The sequence below is a fragment of the Mustela nivalis genome (genome assembly GCF_964662115.1).
Source record: "Mustela nivalis genome assembly, chromosome: 17".
Classification (NCBI taxonomy): Eukaryota; Metazoa; Chordata; class Mammalia; order Carnivora; family Mustelidae; genus Mustela; species Mustela nivalis.
The window spans coordinates 51,360,429-51,377,177 of NC_139036.1; the positions used below are offsets into that span (position 1 = coordinate 51,360,429).

The 16,749-nt window shown below is 38.1% G+C and overlaps 1 protein-coding gene across 5 annotated transcripts in view; it reads right to left on the reverse strand.

Annotated features, from left to right (window-relative positions):
• The window catches only part of ABCA8 (ATP binding cassette subfamily A member 8), a 72,104-nt gene that overhangs the window by 19,255 nt on the left and 36,100 nt on the right, over window positions 1-16,749 (reverse strand). For all 5 annotated transcript variants that reach the window (XM_082708301.1, XM_082708305.1, XM_082708302.1 and 2 more), the window contains 5 exons: window positions 13,614-13,812; window positions 11,436-11,602; window positions 8,476-8,609; window positions 7,392-7,529; window positions 5,134-5,244 (listed from right to left, as the gene is read on the reverse strand). In XM_082708301.1, coding sequence (XP_082564427.1) covers window positions 5,134-5,244; window positions 7,392-7,529; window positions 8,476-8,609; window positions 11,436-11,602; window positions 13,614-13,812 — 749 coding nt within the window. The remainder of the gene's footprint in view (window positions 1-5,133; window positions 5,245-7,391; window positions 7,530-8,475; window positions 8,610-11,435; window positions 11,603-13,613; window positions 13,813-16,749) is intronic.

The window sequence follows — 16,749 nt, forward strand, 5'->3', positions numbered from 1 at the left end:
ATCCTTTTAATGTACTGTTGAATCCTATTGGCTAGTATTTTGTTGAGTATTTTCGCATCTGTGTTCATCAAGGATATCGGTCTATAGCTCTCTTTTTTGGTGGGATCCTTGTCTGGTTTTGGGATCAAGGTGATGCTGGCCTCATAAAATGAGTTTGAAAGTTTTCCTTCCATTTCTATTTTTTGGAACAGTTTCAGGAGAATAGGAATTAGTTCTTCTTTAAATGTTTGGTAGAATTCCCCCGGGAAGCCATCTGGCCCTGGGCTTTTGTTTGTTTGGAGATTTTTAATGACTGTTTCAATCTCCTTACTGGTTATGGGTCTGTTCAGGCTTTCTATTTCTTCCTGGTTCAGTTGTGGTAGTTTATATGTTTCTAGGAATGCATCCATTTCTTCCAGATTGTCAAATTTATTGGCGTAGAGTTGCTCATAGTATGTTCTTATAATAGTTTGTATTTCTTTGGTGTTAGTTGTGATCTCTCCTCTTTCATTCATGATTTTATTTATTTGGGTCCTTTCTCTTTTCTTTTTGATAAGTCGGGCCAGGGGTTTATCAATTTTATTAATTCTTTCAAAGAACTAGCTCCTAGTTTTGTTGATTTGTTCTATTGTTTTTTTGGTTTCTATTTCATTGATTTCTGCTCTGATCTTTATGATTTCTCTTCTCCTGCTGGGTTTAGGGTTTCTTTCTTGTTCTTTCTCCAGCTCCTTTAGGTGTAGGGTTAGGTTGTGTACCTGAGACCTTTCTTGTTTCTTGAGAAAGGCTTGTACCGCTATATATTTTCCTCTCAGGACTGCCTTTGTTGTGTCCCACAGATTTTGAACCGTTGTATTTTCATTATCATTTGTTTCCATGATTTTTTTCAATTCTTCTTTAATTTCCCGGTTGACCCATTCATTCTTTAGAAGGATACTGTTTAGTCTCCATGTATTTGGGTTCTTTCCAAACTTCCTTTTGTGGTTGAGTTCTAGCTTTAGAGCATTGTGGTCTGAAAATATGCAGGGAATGATCCCAATCTTTTGATACCGGTTGAGTCCTGATTTAGGACCGAGGATGTGATCTATTCTTGATCTACGTATGCATAAATATTTGGATGGTTAATAAATCTTTGAATGTGTGTTATGCCAAAACAACCCCAATGCATCATTCACTTATAATTAAAAGAATAAAGCAATTTTATATTATATAAGAATACATACTATATTATATGTTTATGTAGAATATAATGTATAGTATTTTATACTTACAAATTATATCATCTATGGGGAGAGACTTGTGCTCACTGTTTGTATATAATAAATATATATAAAATAGTATTACATTCATAAATATTATGTACTTTGTATTACTTGTCTTTCTCTGAATAAACATCCTAAGTTACATTTTTTAAAACTTCTTATCAACTACTTAAAAATACTACTTAACTACTTATAAATAGTTAAATTCATTTGCTGGTGGTCTCTGATTAGCTACATGAGGCTCCTGTCTTAGATGTAATCAGACCTAAGGATACTTATCCAAATCTCCCATCACAGCTCTGTTCAGTTCACACAATGTCTAACAAGGTTCTAGTGCCGGACTGATCTATGGGTGAAGCCATGAGAGGGATGAATTGTGATTTCACGTTATTGACAGAGCACCTGCGTGCCTGGGTCTGCCATCTACAGAGGCAGGAAATATGAAAGGGGGTCCACATTCAAGAATACCATAAATTCAGCTTTAGAGACGTGAAGTGTGTGATGCTGCTTGCAGTGGGGACCCTGAGAAGGGAGTTCAGATCACCCTGGAGGGAATGTTAGAAATTAGAGATCTGGGGTGCAGTCAAATCTGTGAGTGATGGGTTAGGCAAAGGGGGTTTGAAGCCCTCAGGTTCAATGAGCTTACTGAGGAGAAAATGACATCTAGCATGATAAGAGAGATAAGGGCTGGTGTCTAAGGAGTTCCAGAATTTAGAGACAATGGGGAAGAATGAGATGTTCCACTAGAGGGAGATAGACAGTGGCAGGGTGTTGGAACCATGATGGAACTGTGGCATCACATTGGCCAGAGAAAGAAAGTGTGTGTGTTTCCTATGGGAGACTTTTTTTTTTCTCTTAAAGATCTTACTTATTTATTTGCCAGAGAGAAAGTGAGGGTACAAGCAAAGGGAGGGGAAGGCAGAAGGAGAAGCAGGTTCCCCACCGAGCAAGTAGTCTGATGTGGGACTTGATCCCAGGACCTTGGGATCACAACCTGAGCTGAAGACAGACGCTTAACCAGCCACCCTCCCTGTGGGAGACATTTTTAAATTAGGACTGTGTTAACAGCAGGATGGCTGACAGTTACATCAGGCCAGCAAATAGCATTCCCCAGGATTCCTGGAGGATTCCTGGAGGTTCTATACTAGGAAGAGAAGAGGACATTATTCTGATAGTATTCCCTTCCTTTGGACAACAGAATTACTTTGAAGAGGGAGGAAGTTTCAAACAGATAAAGATGGTTAGACAAGGTCATTTTGTGTAGAAGTTACCAAAATGGAACCATTAAAGGATATTCTATTAAGATGTGTAAATAAAGCTGAAGCGAGTTGGCCTGGGTTGATTAGTCATAAGTTCACCACCCTATGACTGCCGCTCAAAATTGGTCTCCACCCAGAACTACTGAATCAAAATCTTCATCTTACAAGGTCCTCCAAATACTTGTAGATACATTGAAAATTCACTGGGATTATTGGAAGAGTACCTGTAAATGAAAATTATAAACAGATTGTCCGTTAAACATTGAAATTTATTTTTTAATCTGAGTTGTCCCATTTTCAAAATACTGTTTTCTTTTATTTCAGTTATATTTTTTCATTAACTTTTTTTTCAGAAGATTTTATTTTATTTTATTTTTTTATTTGACAGTCAGAGATCACAAGTAGGCAGAGGGGCAGGCAGAGGGAGAGGGTGGGGGGAAGTGGGCTCCCCGCTGAGCAGAGAGGCTGATGTGGGGCTCAATCCCAGGACCCTGGGATCATGACCTGAGCTGAAGGCAGAGGCTTTACCTCACTGAGCCACCCAGGTGCCCCTCATTAACTTTTGAAATGTAATTTTGAAAAATATCCCTGTTTTTCAGAGTCCATAGTCTCTCATGATTCACCTCCCCTTCCAATTGACCCCAACTCCCTTCTCCTCTCTAACTCCCCAGGTCCTCCATGCTTTTTGTTATGCTCCACAAATTAATTAAAAAAGAAAAAAGAAAAAAAGAAAAATATCCCTGTTAAGTGTACAGTTGCATGGGGTTTGACAAATGCATACATCCCTGTACCACACTCATAATCAAGTATAGAGCATTTTCATTCCCTGTCACCCCCAATTTCCCATGCTCCTTTACAGTCAATAGCCTTTATCTTGGTCTGTTTTATCAGGTCTGCTTTCTGTCACTATGAATTTATTCTACCTTGCTGAGAATTCCCTATAAATGAAATCATCCAGGATTGACTCTTTTCTGTCTTAATTCCCTCAGTCTAAGTTGAGCCATACCCATGCCGACACATTTTCAGTTGTTCCTTCTTTTGTATTGTTCAGTAGTATTCCGTGATGTGGAATCGCACATGAAATCACATGACGATATGGCTACACGAGAGTTTATTTATCAATTCACAGCTTGATAGAAATTGGGGTTGTTTCAGATTGTTGGCCATTATGAATAAAACTACCAAGAATGGTAATGTACCAGTCTGTATGCGGAAAGATGTTTTCTTTTCTCCCAGGTAAATACTTAGGAGAGAAATTCTGGGCCATACAATATATGTATTTTTAACTTTACAAGACAGAGCCAAATTGCTTAGCAAAGTGATTGTGCATTTTACATTCTTGCTGACAAAGCGTAAGAGTTGCAGTGTTTCCAAATCCTCAAATCCTCAGTCATGTTAATGTTATTCATTTCATTTAAGTGAGAAGAGGGACTTCATTGGGGCTATTTTCCTGATTACTCTGATATTGGCCCTCCTTTTACGGGAGCATTTTCCTTCCGTATATCTTCTTTGGTAAAGTGTTTGTTCAAATTTTTGTCCATCTTTAAAATAGGCTACCTTTTATTACTGAGGCTACATTTTATTAAAATTAGGCTATCTTTAAGTTTAGGCTGTCTTCTATTACTAAAAGTTCTTTATATTCTTGACATAATACTTTTTTAAGATGGCACGCTTCACAGATTTTTGTGACATTGTGTAGGGACACTGTTACACTTCTGCAAATGTTCCCAATCTAATTTCTGTGCTGCCAACACAAGCATGATACAAGGCTTTTGTTAAATGTACGAGTGTGTGAATTTTTTCTCCCGGCAAAGTTTTTTACTCTATTATTGGTGTTTTACAAAGAGTAAGGTTTTAACTTTGATGAGTTTCAAGTTCTCATTTTCTTTGAAGCATATGCTTATTCTGCCCATCTAGGAAATAACTGCCTACCACAAAACCTATGATTTATTTCAAAATAATTTTGTATATGGCATGAGTTGAACGTTGAGAACAATTTTCTTTCCTCATATATCAGTATCAGGTTGTTCTGGTAAAATTTGCTGAATTCCCTGATTTTACTGAAAATAACTGGTAATATCTAAGTGGTCTATTTCATTTCATATGCCCATATTACTCTCCTAAATAAACAACACATTCTTCTTTCCTATAACTTTGTAGTAAGCCTTGAAGTCAGAAGCATAACTCATCCAACATTGTTTTTTTCTTCTTCAAAGTTTTGTATGTTCTAGGCTCTGTCTATCTGTGTAAATTTTAGAATCATTCTCTATCTGCAATCTATATATTTATCCCTATATTTATAAAGACTTAAAAAATGTTGGACGCCTGGGTGGCTCAGTAGGTTAAGCGACTGCCTTCGGCTCAGGTCATGATCCTAGAGTCCCGGGGTCGAGTCCCGCATCAGGCTTCCAGTTCCATGGGGAGTCTGCTTCTCCCTCTGACTCTCTCTCCTCTCATGCTCTCTCTCTCTCAAATGGATAAATAAAATCTTAAAAAAAACAAAACACGTTATATCTTAGGACTTCTTGCTGAGTTGGATGCTCTGTTAAACATGCATAAATAGCCCAAAGGAAAATCCTATAATTATATTACCTTCAGCTTCTATCTGTACAAAATAATGAAGGTTTAATTATTACCTTATAATCATCAATGCTGCTCATGGCAATATAAGGAGAACATGAGGATATCAAAATCAACCAGAATATGGTATATATTTGGAATTCGAATGGACTACTACTCTCTCTGTCCTGAAAATGCAAAGAATATAATGAGCTGAATAACAGATTCAAAATTTGTTTTCTGGAATACATTTTAAAAAATATTAAACTAATGATATACACTCCTCCTTTAGGTCCCCAAACTCTTTCCTTATCCATTTTTGGTTCCAAATTTGAAGCTTAACTCTTGGCTTTCTATCCCAATTCATGGGTAAGGAAAATGACTCAAAGAAGGTGAATGAATTGATAATATGACAGAGTTGGAAGATAAAAAAGGATTAAGGTTTGTCATTTTCTCATGTTATGCATCTCTTATGGTAAACAATAAATCATGATCATTCACATTCCATTTTTAACTCCTATTTAATTATTTCAAATGTGATAGCTTGAGTCAAAAAATCCTATCAGATGTTTTATTGGCACAGTGATGATCAGTATCTGTCTAGGTATACCTCGAAATCAGATAAACACTGCTTGAGGGTTCAAAAGGAGATATAAATTACAGTCTGAGAAGGGGAAGAGAAATCTCCAAGAAAAACCTTTGACCTTGGCTACACACATTTGTTGCTCCTGTTTGGAAAAATCTTTGAGGACCAAAGATTCACAGACTCTCCTGAAAGCAGTTCCCATGTTACATTCATGATCTACCTAGGTAGTGTTTGTACACAGATTACTGAAAAAAGTTGTAAGCAGAGTCTGGTCCTCTTCAACCTGACCGTGAGAGAAACCCTTGCTAACTACGGGAAGGTGAAATCTGGGCTTATTGACAGGACCTTTTCGGAATACCTTACAAACTGGGTGGGTTCAGTACTCAGTGGTAAGCCTGTGACTTTGAGCAGGACAGACACAAGGTCTAAAGCTATGGAAGACTATTACTTGAGCAGTGAATAGGTAAATTCAAAAAGAACAGGAAATGAGTTGCTGGAGATATCAAAGTTCAGATGTTGGGCACCTAAATACAAGGTTAATTAAAGTGGCTGGTGTCAAACTTCTTGTGGCTAAAACAGAATGTTTTCATAGATGGAAGCTCAAGGCAAATTACTCAGTTTGTATCCTCCCTCAGAAACTAGAAAACTGATAGGAGGGTAATGAAATGAACCATAGAGTAGGTTCTAAAATCAATTAATACTTAATGGAGAATTAGAATTTTTGCTTTAATGATTTACCTTCGTACACATTCTTAATGAAAGGGATTTTTATTTTCTGAACACACCATGACTTGACGTATGTTGTAAGCAATTAACTCAAGATCTTGCAGGAGTGTATAAAAAATAATAGTGGGTTGGCCTATATAAAACCCGTATATAAAACCCTATAGTGGTATGGAATATAGATAATTGGCTGACCTCTGACATTCATTTATGCATTTAACAAATAAATTAATTAGTGCTTATCATGTTCCAGGCCCTATCTCAGGTACAAAATTACTTTGTAGTATTAAAAATATATGGTCTCTGTGTTTGAAGAACTCTCTAAGAGGAAGAAATATATTTAGGAAATAATAAAAAAGGAATAGTTACCAACTCTAATAGGTATTCTGGTTTCCAAACTTATCTAATCACCTGGGATCCCCACCCCCACCCCGTCCCCAATGCCTCCCCCAGGTATGAAAAAGCTGGTTTGGTAGGTCTAGAGTTGGCTCAGATAATGACTATTTATTACAAGAAATTGGAGTAATTCTAATGTAACCAGTCTGCAATTTTGGCCTGAACTTTGTCCTAAATTTTTTTCCTTTTGTAGCATTTCCAAAAGTACTACTAAGACTTCAACTTCTTTTCCTCTTTATCCTCCTCCCCCTTCCCTCCTTCCTCATCTTTTGCTATTTTTGCGCTAGTCTCAGGGCTGCACAAGTCCATTTTTGTCCCAATCTCTTTGAAAAATATTTTGTTAGTTCTGTTTTGCCTTAAAAAATTTGAAACTCTAGGGGAACTTGGCCGGGTTAGTTAGTAGGGCATGTGACTCTTGATCTTGTGGTTGAGAGTTCAAGCCCCATGTTGGGTATAGAGATTATTTAAAAAATTGAAGCTCTAAGAGTGTATTGATTTTTCAAAACCAGGAGCTAGCATGAATCCAAATGGTAATTTATTATTCAGTAGTTTACTCAAGAAGAACAAGATCACAGCACTTAGAAGAGTGATCTCCACCAGATCTTGATGGAGGAGAGTGAATATACTTACCACTATAAAGGTACTTCTGTCAGTTTGGATATGTGCTGATGGTATAAACATTCCAAGTAGTGCATTACTAATAATATCCATAAGAACTGGGAAGCAATTTAGTCTTTTGGTATTACATGCTAATGAAAAACTGTAATTCTAAAATAAAAAAAGAAAGGTTATAAATTCTCAAAGATCTTTTTTTCTGAAGAGGTCAAAATTCAATTTATTCTCTTTAAGATTTTATTTGTTTATTTGACAGACAGTGAGAGAGGGAACACAAACAGCAGGAGTGGGAGAGGGAGAAGCAGGCTCCTGCCGAGCAGGGAGCCTGATGTGGGACTCGATCCCAGGACCCTGGAATCCCGGCCTGAGCTGAAGGAAGATGCTTAAAAATTGAACCATCCAGGTGCCCCAAAATTCAATATTTTTAACAAGAAGATCATGTTTTTAAAATGATGTCAAATAAAGCAAAAAACACACACTGTGTAAGGAAAACAAAACATATACGGAGGCTGTATCTTATTTTCAAGACACCAGATGTCTGGCTTAAGGCTAGAATCAATTATTACTGTTAAAGAATAAAACAGGGGTGCTTGGGTGGCTCAGTGGGTTAAAGCTTCTGCCTTCGGCTCAGGTCATGATCCCAGTGTCCTGGGATAGAGCCCCGCATCGGCCTCTCTGCTTAGCAGGGAGCCTGCTCTACCTGCCCCCCCGCCCCCGCCTGCCTCTCTGCCTACTTGTGATCTCTGTCTGTCAAATAAATAAATAAATAAATAAATAAATAACATCTTTAAAAGAATAAAACAGAGGTTTCACAATATATGTATAGTAAAAACTGAGACGGAATCTGAGTTCTTTGGACTCAAATATGCACTTGACAGTGGGTATTATATAGTATTTATTTTGCTAATACACGTCATTTGTATTGGTAGACAATGACTGAGGTATGAATTATTCATCATATTAATGACTGCCACTCATTAAGTAATAAAAGCAGTATTTGTTTTTCATTTTATTTCCTAAAGGGGAGAACTGAGTACACTGGTATTATATTAGCTTTTCCACACCTTTGGGAAACATTATGAAACAGAAACCAGCATACCTCTGCATTACCAGATACAATGATGGCTCCATTATAAGACAGGTCATCGACGCCAGTTTTGGTTCCAGATATATCCACTTCCAAAGCTATGTTCTGATGCTCCACAGAATGTATAAAGTCATCAATGCTTGCCCCTGAGTTGTAGATAGGTATATCACAAAACTTAGAAAATCAATATCAGGTTGTATAGTAAAATTATAATTAATGTCATTATGTGATCCTTACTGTAATATGGTCAGGATATTTTTCTACATCAGAACATACTTGCTACTTTGAATTAAGTCTATTCACTTGTCATTCAATTTACTTTATATTTATTTGCTTCTGATTACTGCTAATGTGAAAGGTGAAAGTCTTTTTTACCACCATATGGCATTTAGAATAGATGTTTTCCCCTAGAATATTGCATTGAGTGGCCATAACAATTCAAGTTTTAGTGACACAGATAATCTCCAGTAATTAACAAACAAAATTGCTAAATCTCATTTTACTACTGCTACCTTATTAACTGACTTTCAAAATGTGTCTTGAATTGGGAAGATAACTTGTTGGATGAAGGCATGGAGAGTTTTGTGGACTTTCCCCTAGAAAGGCAACCATAACTTGTGACAATCACTAAAAATCCAATAAGTTAAAATCTCCTGACTGCCTTAAGGGCATACAGAAAATGAAAAAAAGAAAAAAACCTCCACATTTATTTAAGATAATCTAATAAATCTGGGTAAGAACACTAAGAAAATGGCACTTGAGTAAAAAAATCTACACCTTCATTCCCTGTCATTGATTAGTATGACAGAAGATCCCCTCTGACTGGATCTAGTCAAGAACTTGTGCCTAGGATAGAGCTTCCAACTTATGAGCAGGGGATGGTTGGAAGAAAAGAACTCCAGACCTCTCACTGCCTGGGATGGAGTTTCTGCAACACGGGACTGGAAGGAATGAGAAAGGTTGGTGTCCAGACCCTCCTAGGAAGATAACTGGATAGCTATTGAAGTTACATCCCTTCCTCACACCATACAAAAAAATTAACTCAAAATGGATCAGAGACCTACATATAAGAACTAAGAGTATAAAAACCTTAGAAGGAAATATGGAAGTAAATCTTTGTGATCTTGAGTTAGGTAAAGCTTACTTAGATATGACACCTAAAGCACAAGCAAGGGAAAAAAACAAGTTACACCTCATAAAAATTAAAACATTATGTTTCAATGGACACCAATGAGAAAATGCGAAGGCAATCTACAGGGTGAAGTGAAATATTTGCAAAATATTTGCCATTGATTCTTATTATTCATGGTACATATATTCTCTAACATCACCACAAACATGGAATTAGTGAATTCTCAATTATTGCTCTGAAGAGAAACACAAGGTTCAGTTCCTGTGAGCTTCTGGTCACAACAGTTTCTTTGATCAATCAGTATATCACCATATTTTTATGTTTTGGTGTATATATTGTTGATTCATTAACATTGATCTCACAGCCAATGGCACTATAACTCATGCCTGAACAAAGTTTATTTGACACACATATTTTCTCTGTAAGTTACCTCACAGCCTTCCCTACTTAGGGACACTGGAAAGCACCTCGACCCTACTCTTGGGGGTCATTTTCAACAGCAAAATCACCCAAAAAAGCAAGAAAGTGTGAAAAACGTGGCCCTAAATGGACTACAGAAAGGATATTTATGTATAGTGTGAGGCCTGAAAGAACAAGGCAGCCCATCATCTTGTTTACCTCAGCTAGAAATTGTGCATCAGGCGACTCCGATTTTTCATTTCTCTGAGCATGTCTGTGACTTACTATGAAAGAGCCAAGAGTATTGGTTTTGGGGTCACAAATAAATTTTCCTGACTAGATAGGTTTGCAAATACAGAATCTGTGAATAGTGAGGATCTACTGCAACTAAGAAGAGACATGTATCTAGAATATATAAAGAACACTTAGGATTCAATAAAAAGGACATACAACCCATATTTTAAAAGACATTTCTCCAAAGATAGATATACAATGGTCAGTAATGAAAAGACGTACATGAAGAGATGCCTAAGGTCACTAGTTACTAGCAAAATGCAAATCTAACCACAAGATACTACTTGATTCACACTAAAAGGGGTATGACCAAAAAAGGAAATAACAAATTTGGGTGAAAATGTGTAGAAACTGGAGTTTTCACAAAGTTTTAGCATAACAATAAATTGGGGTAGTCACTTTAAAAGCCTTTAGCTGTTCCTCAAAAGGCTAAATACTGTCACCATATGACCCCTGGGTTTTATACCCCAAGGAGATGAAAAAGAAAGTATGTTCATACAAAAACTTGGACTTTTATAGCAGCAATATTCATAATAGCCAGTTATTGGAGGAATATACACATCAACTGATGAATAATAAATAAAATGTAGCACAGTCCCAGGAAAGAATATTATTCCACAATTAAAAAATTAAATATTGAAACATGCTACAACATAGATGAACCTTGAAAATATCATACTACGTGAAAGAGGTCAGTCATAAAAGAACCTACATTGCATAATTCTACTTATATTAAATGTCCAGAGTAGCAGATCCATGGAAACAGAAAGAAAACTTGTGCTTTCTCTGAGCAGGGGATAAGTGAATGGGAGTGAGTACTTAGTGAGTATGAAATTTCTTTTTTGAGATGAAAATGTCCTAACATAAGTTGTAACGATGGTCACAAAATTCTGTGAAATACACTCAAACCCACTGAATTGTAAGCATTTCATTTTGTGCACAGCCACCAAAAAATTTATTTCTCCTCAGCAAATCCTTCCCTAGTTCCTTCTCCATTTTGGGCTTGTACACATCACCCTCAAGACTCATGAGTGGTTTTATGCTGAAGAAGCCCAAAGCTCATTTTTCTCTCTCACATTTTATGTTTTCTAAGTAATGCTCAAAACAGGGAATGCGTTTAGGAATGGAGTACACACCCCATCATTACCTGTTTTATTGATGATCAGTAATTGAGTGAGAGGATCGTATGGTGGTTGTTCAGGAGCAAGGAAGTATAAATGAGGAGAAAGTTCCCAAGTGTAGCTCATTTCATATATTCTGTTGCGGATAGTCCTCAAAAGAAGAGGGCAAATTCCAACTCCTAGAATCAAGAGCCTACCCAGAAGAAAAGGGCCAGCGTGAATGCACAGTCATTTCTGAACCTTTCAGAACTGTCTGAGTGGATGAGGATGTGATGAGATCAAGAGATTATGAAAATTAAACATCGAGCTCTCTGATTCATTTCTTGTTTCTGCCCCTTTCCCCCCTCTGGATTAAAGATGACAAAATGGACACTTATCCTTGGTTCCCTTCTCTTCTTACTCTTAGGCTATGGCTTATCCCACAGAGTTTCAAGGGTCAGGTGTCCTTGAACTGTGCCTGCAGATTCATCTTCTCTCCTGACACTCCAGTTCGTTGCTCTCCCTTCCTGCTAGTTAATCCATCAATGCTCTGGACTCCATTTTCTTCACAGCTACTCCTCTTCAGATGAGTCCCTATTGCTGTCAGTGACAGCAGGATTTCTTTAGTCACCGAGCTCAAATTTTCAATTATTCTTTATTCTCTTGTAGTCACCATTTCAAGGAGGTTGAAAAAAAAATTTTTTTTTTAATTTGAGAGAGAGACAGAGAGAGGGCATGAGTCAGGTGGGGAGGAGTAGAGGGAGAGAGAGAGAGAATCCCCAAGCAGACTCCCTGCTGAACACAGAGCCCAGCACAGGACTTGATCTTCGACCCTGAGAACATGACCTGAGCCAAAACCAAGAGTCAGATGCTTTACCAAGTGAGCCACCCAGATACCCTTCGGTTGAAAATTTTTATCGTTCCATCCTTGTACCTTGCTTCAAAACTTTTCTGTTCCTAATTTCTTGTTTTACAATGTTACAGCTTGTTTGAATTCTTGCTAAATGCCCAGCATCTCTCCAGACGTTGTTATACAAGGTTGCAAGATAAATAATAAAGGTTTTTCTCAAATCATGCTCTCTCCTTGTCATAGACTCTTAATGAATTCCCATTACTTTCCTATTTATGAGTATTTATGGAGACTCTATTATGTGCTAACAAGTGTCCTATCTTTTTGATGCTTCATCAAAGTATTCATAGACGAGGTACTGATTGGTAGCCAAAGTGCCACAGACACAAGGGAGCCAGTGAGAGGGGATGCGATTCAGAGGAGCAGGGATAGTGGCCAGTGTGCACACAGGAAGTACGGGGGAATGAGGGACGCCTGGATGGCTCCGTCAGTTAGGCATCTGCCTTCAGCTCAGGTCATGATCCCAGTGTCCTAGAATTGAGTCCCACATCAGCCTCCTTGCTCAGTGGGGAGCTTGCTTCTCCCTCTGGCTGTCACTCCCCCTGCTCATGCTCTGTCACTCAGATATATAAATAAATAAAATATTTTTTTTTTAAAGAAAAGAAGTATAGGGGGTGCTTAGGTGGCTCAGTTGGTTAAGCGTCTGTCTTTGGCTCAGGTCATGATCTCAGGGTCCTGGGATCGAGCCCTGCATCGGGCTCTCTGCTCAGCAGGGAGTCTGCTTCCCCCTCTCTCTCTGCCGGCTTCTCTACCTACTTGTGATCTCTGTCTGTCAAATAAATAATTAAAATCTTCAAAAAAAAAAGAAAGGAAGTATGGAGAGTGAACTAGCAACACTTAGGAGAGCTGGTGGGAAGTCATGACATTTAGGTAAGACCAAGTGGAACCCAGTGGGAGCATCAGGACATCCAGGGAAGTGTCAGGAGCATTACTGTACAATACTCAAAATAAGGCATGGGCATATGGATATGTTGGGGGGCTGCAGGACATAAATATGCATCCCATTGTTTCAGTCACCTACCCAGTGGAAAATTTGAAAGAGATGGAATAACACAGAAAAACTACATTGCTTGAACTTTTTTCTGAAAATTCACTTCAAAAACGTGACAGATTTCCCCTGCTAGACTGCCAATAGATAACCACCAAAACCATTAACCAAACTGGGGTATTATTCTTTATCCAGTTTTGTAGGTGCAGATATTTATTTTAATTTTTTCATTATCTTCTCTTGATTTTACATCTCAAATTTGTTTTTTAATGTATTGATTGGGGAAAAAAAAAAAAGAAAAACCATCTGTGGCCCTCTGACACTCACAGAAATAAGAGAACTTTCTTTTCATGCTTTAAGTTCAAGAAGCGAACACGTGCAATCATGCAGATTTGCTGTTTCCAGAGAGCCAGGCCCCCTATGGTCTTTGTCGTCACATTGAGTGAGCTGAGAACTTGTTCCATCTCAACAAGCCTCTCTGTGTCTCCAGTTCTTTCTGCCTGTGCTTCTCCCAACGTGGCCATATCTACAAAATACCAAAAAAATAAAAAAGCAATTCACAAAATCCCACTTCAGATGGACCTTCTGGAGCTTCCTGGAGGAGATGTTTTAGCAACGATATCACAATCTTCTGTGAAACTCTAGTGTTATGTGGAGCTATCGGCTGCTGCTATGAGCTAGAAACATCAATGAAGTTTCATGTCTTGAACAAAAGTAGAAAGGGGATCTTCGATCATATGGATACAGAGAGTACATTAAAGAGGTTATGACAAATATGCATGATCACATCATGCCCCCCAGGTGCCCCAGAGACAGTCACTTCTCTTTCCAAGAGAATAATACCTGCTATTTTTAACCTATTAGATAAATGAAAGCACAAAGAAAGCAAAATAATAATAAAAATTTTCATAAAGGGAAGAGCCATCCCTAGAGGAGATGATTACATATGGGTGTTCTCATGTTAGGGGCATGGTAGAAGAAGAAAAAAACAACTTCAGACTTGAATGAGGAGAGAGCATTAAACAAACTCTTCTGGTCATATGTGGCCTGGTACCCAAGTCACAAACTGAGTTCACACCTTTTACCAATTCTTTCCCATGAGAATTTCACCAAATACTTAGGAACAAAGGCCGAAGATTGTAAAGAAAAGCTAAGAAAGATACATATCAGGTCCATAGAGTCTTGGGGAAGATATCATCAAGGTACATGGGGCTTTCCTTTGTAAAGGAAATCCAGTAGCGGCTGGTTACCAGACAAATGACTGGAGAAAGACAGACTAAGAGAGGCTAGATCTTGGCTGGATACAGGCACTGACAGACTAATTTAGAGTATGGGTGGTGAGGAGGAGTGATCTCCCAAGACATGGTGAGCCATGGTCAAGACGGGAGAGTCAGGTTACCTCCCAGGAGTAGAGAAAGTGAAACTCCCCCAAAAACCAAATAAACAAAAAAATGATAGAAAGTTGAAAATCAGGGAGATATCTGCTATTGTTGAGAAATTAGGTAGTGGGCTTGTGTCCCATAGAGAGAGCTCCAGAATTTTGCCTGTGCTGGAATATGATTTTAATATCAATAAAATTATCTTGGAAATCCACACATATTTGTACATATTTGTACATTGAATGACACATTTAGAAATCACCAAGTATTACAATACTCTGTCATCAAATAGGGTGTAAAATGAAAAGTGTAAACTTCTTTAAAATAACCAACTGGGAATTTTTGAGTTGAAATGTGTAATAACCGATTTTAAAAATTGACTGAAAAAATAAAAGCTCTTCAACAGATGAACGGACAAAAAAAGATGTGGTTCATATATACAATGGGATGTTACTCAGCCTTCAGAAAGAATGAATATCTACCATTTATATCGACATGGATGGAACTGGAGGGGATTATGCTAAGTCAAATAAGTCAAGCAGAGAAACAATTATGTGGTTTCATTCATATATGAACTCTAAGGAATGGCACAGAGAGCCATAGGCAAAGGAACGGAAAACTGAAGGGGGAGAAATTTGAGAGGGAGACGGACTGTGAGAGACTATGGACTCTGGGAAACAAACTGAAGGTTTCGGAGGGGAGGAGAGGTGGGGGGATGGAGTCACCGGGTGATGGGCACTAAGGAGGGCACATTTTGTGATGAACATTGGGTGTTACATGCAACTAGTGAATCATTGAACACTACATCAAAAACTAATGATGTACTATACAGTGGCTAACTTAACATAATAAAAAAAGGTGAAAAAATAATAAAAGCTCAACAAATGCCTTCTGGTGGAAGAAAGAAATCAGTGAACATGACAAAAGATAAATTGAGATTATTAAGTTTGAAGAACAGAAGGAAAGAAAAATGAAAATAAAATGAAGTCCCAGACAAATGTGAGACATTATCAAGCATAGTAACATACACTACCACGTACATTAATGGAACTCCAGAAGGAGAGTTGAGAGAGAAAGGGTCAGAAAGTATCGTTGAAAAATTAATGGCTAAAAACTTCTCACATTTGTTGAAAAACACAAACCACACATACAAAAAAGCTCACCAAACTCCCAGCAGAATAAATGCAAAGAGATCAACACCTAAAGATATCAGGGTCAAGCTGTCAGACGCCAAGGACAAAAACAGAATCTGGAAAGCAGCAGGAGAAAAACAACACATCATACACAAGAGATTGTCAATAAGATCTAAAGCTGACTTCTCATCAGAAATCAGGGAGGTCAAACAGACACAATGAAAAAGTGCCCCACATCACTCAGCATCAGGGAAATACAAATCAAAACCACAATGAGATACTACCACACACCAATCAGAATGGCTAAAATTGACAAGTCAGGAAACAACAGATGTTGGTGAGGATGTGAAGAAAGGGGAACCCTCCTACACTGTCGGTGGAAATGCAAGCTGGTGCAGCCATTCTGGAAAACAACATGGAGGTTCCTCAAAAACCTGAAAAATAGAGCTACCCAAAACCCAGCAATTGCACTACCGGGTATTTACCCTAAAGATTGAAACGTAGTGATCCGAAGGGGCACATGCACCTGAATGTTTCTAGCACCAATGTCCACAGTAGCCAAACTATGGAAAGAACCTAGATGTCAATCAACAGATGAATGGATAAAGGAGATGTACACACACACACACACAATGGAATACTATGCAGCCATCAAAAGAAATGATATTTTGCTATTTGCAACAATGTGGATGGAACTAGAGGGTATTAAGCTGAGTGAATAAGTCAATCAGAGAAAGACAATTATCATATGGTATCACTGATATGAGGAATTGGAGAGGCAGGACGGGGGCTTGTGGGAGCTACGGGAGGAAAAAATGAAACAAGATGGGATCGGGAGGGAGACAAACCATAAGAGACTCTTAATCTCACAAAACAAACTGAGGGTTTCTGGGTGGCAGGAGGAATAGTGATAGGGTGGCTGGGTTATGGACATTGGGGAGGGTATGTGCT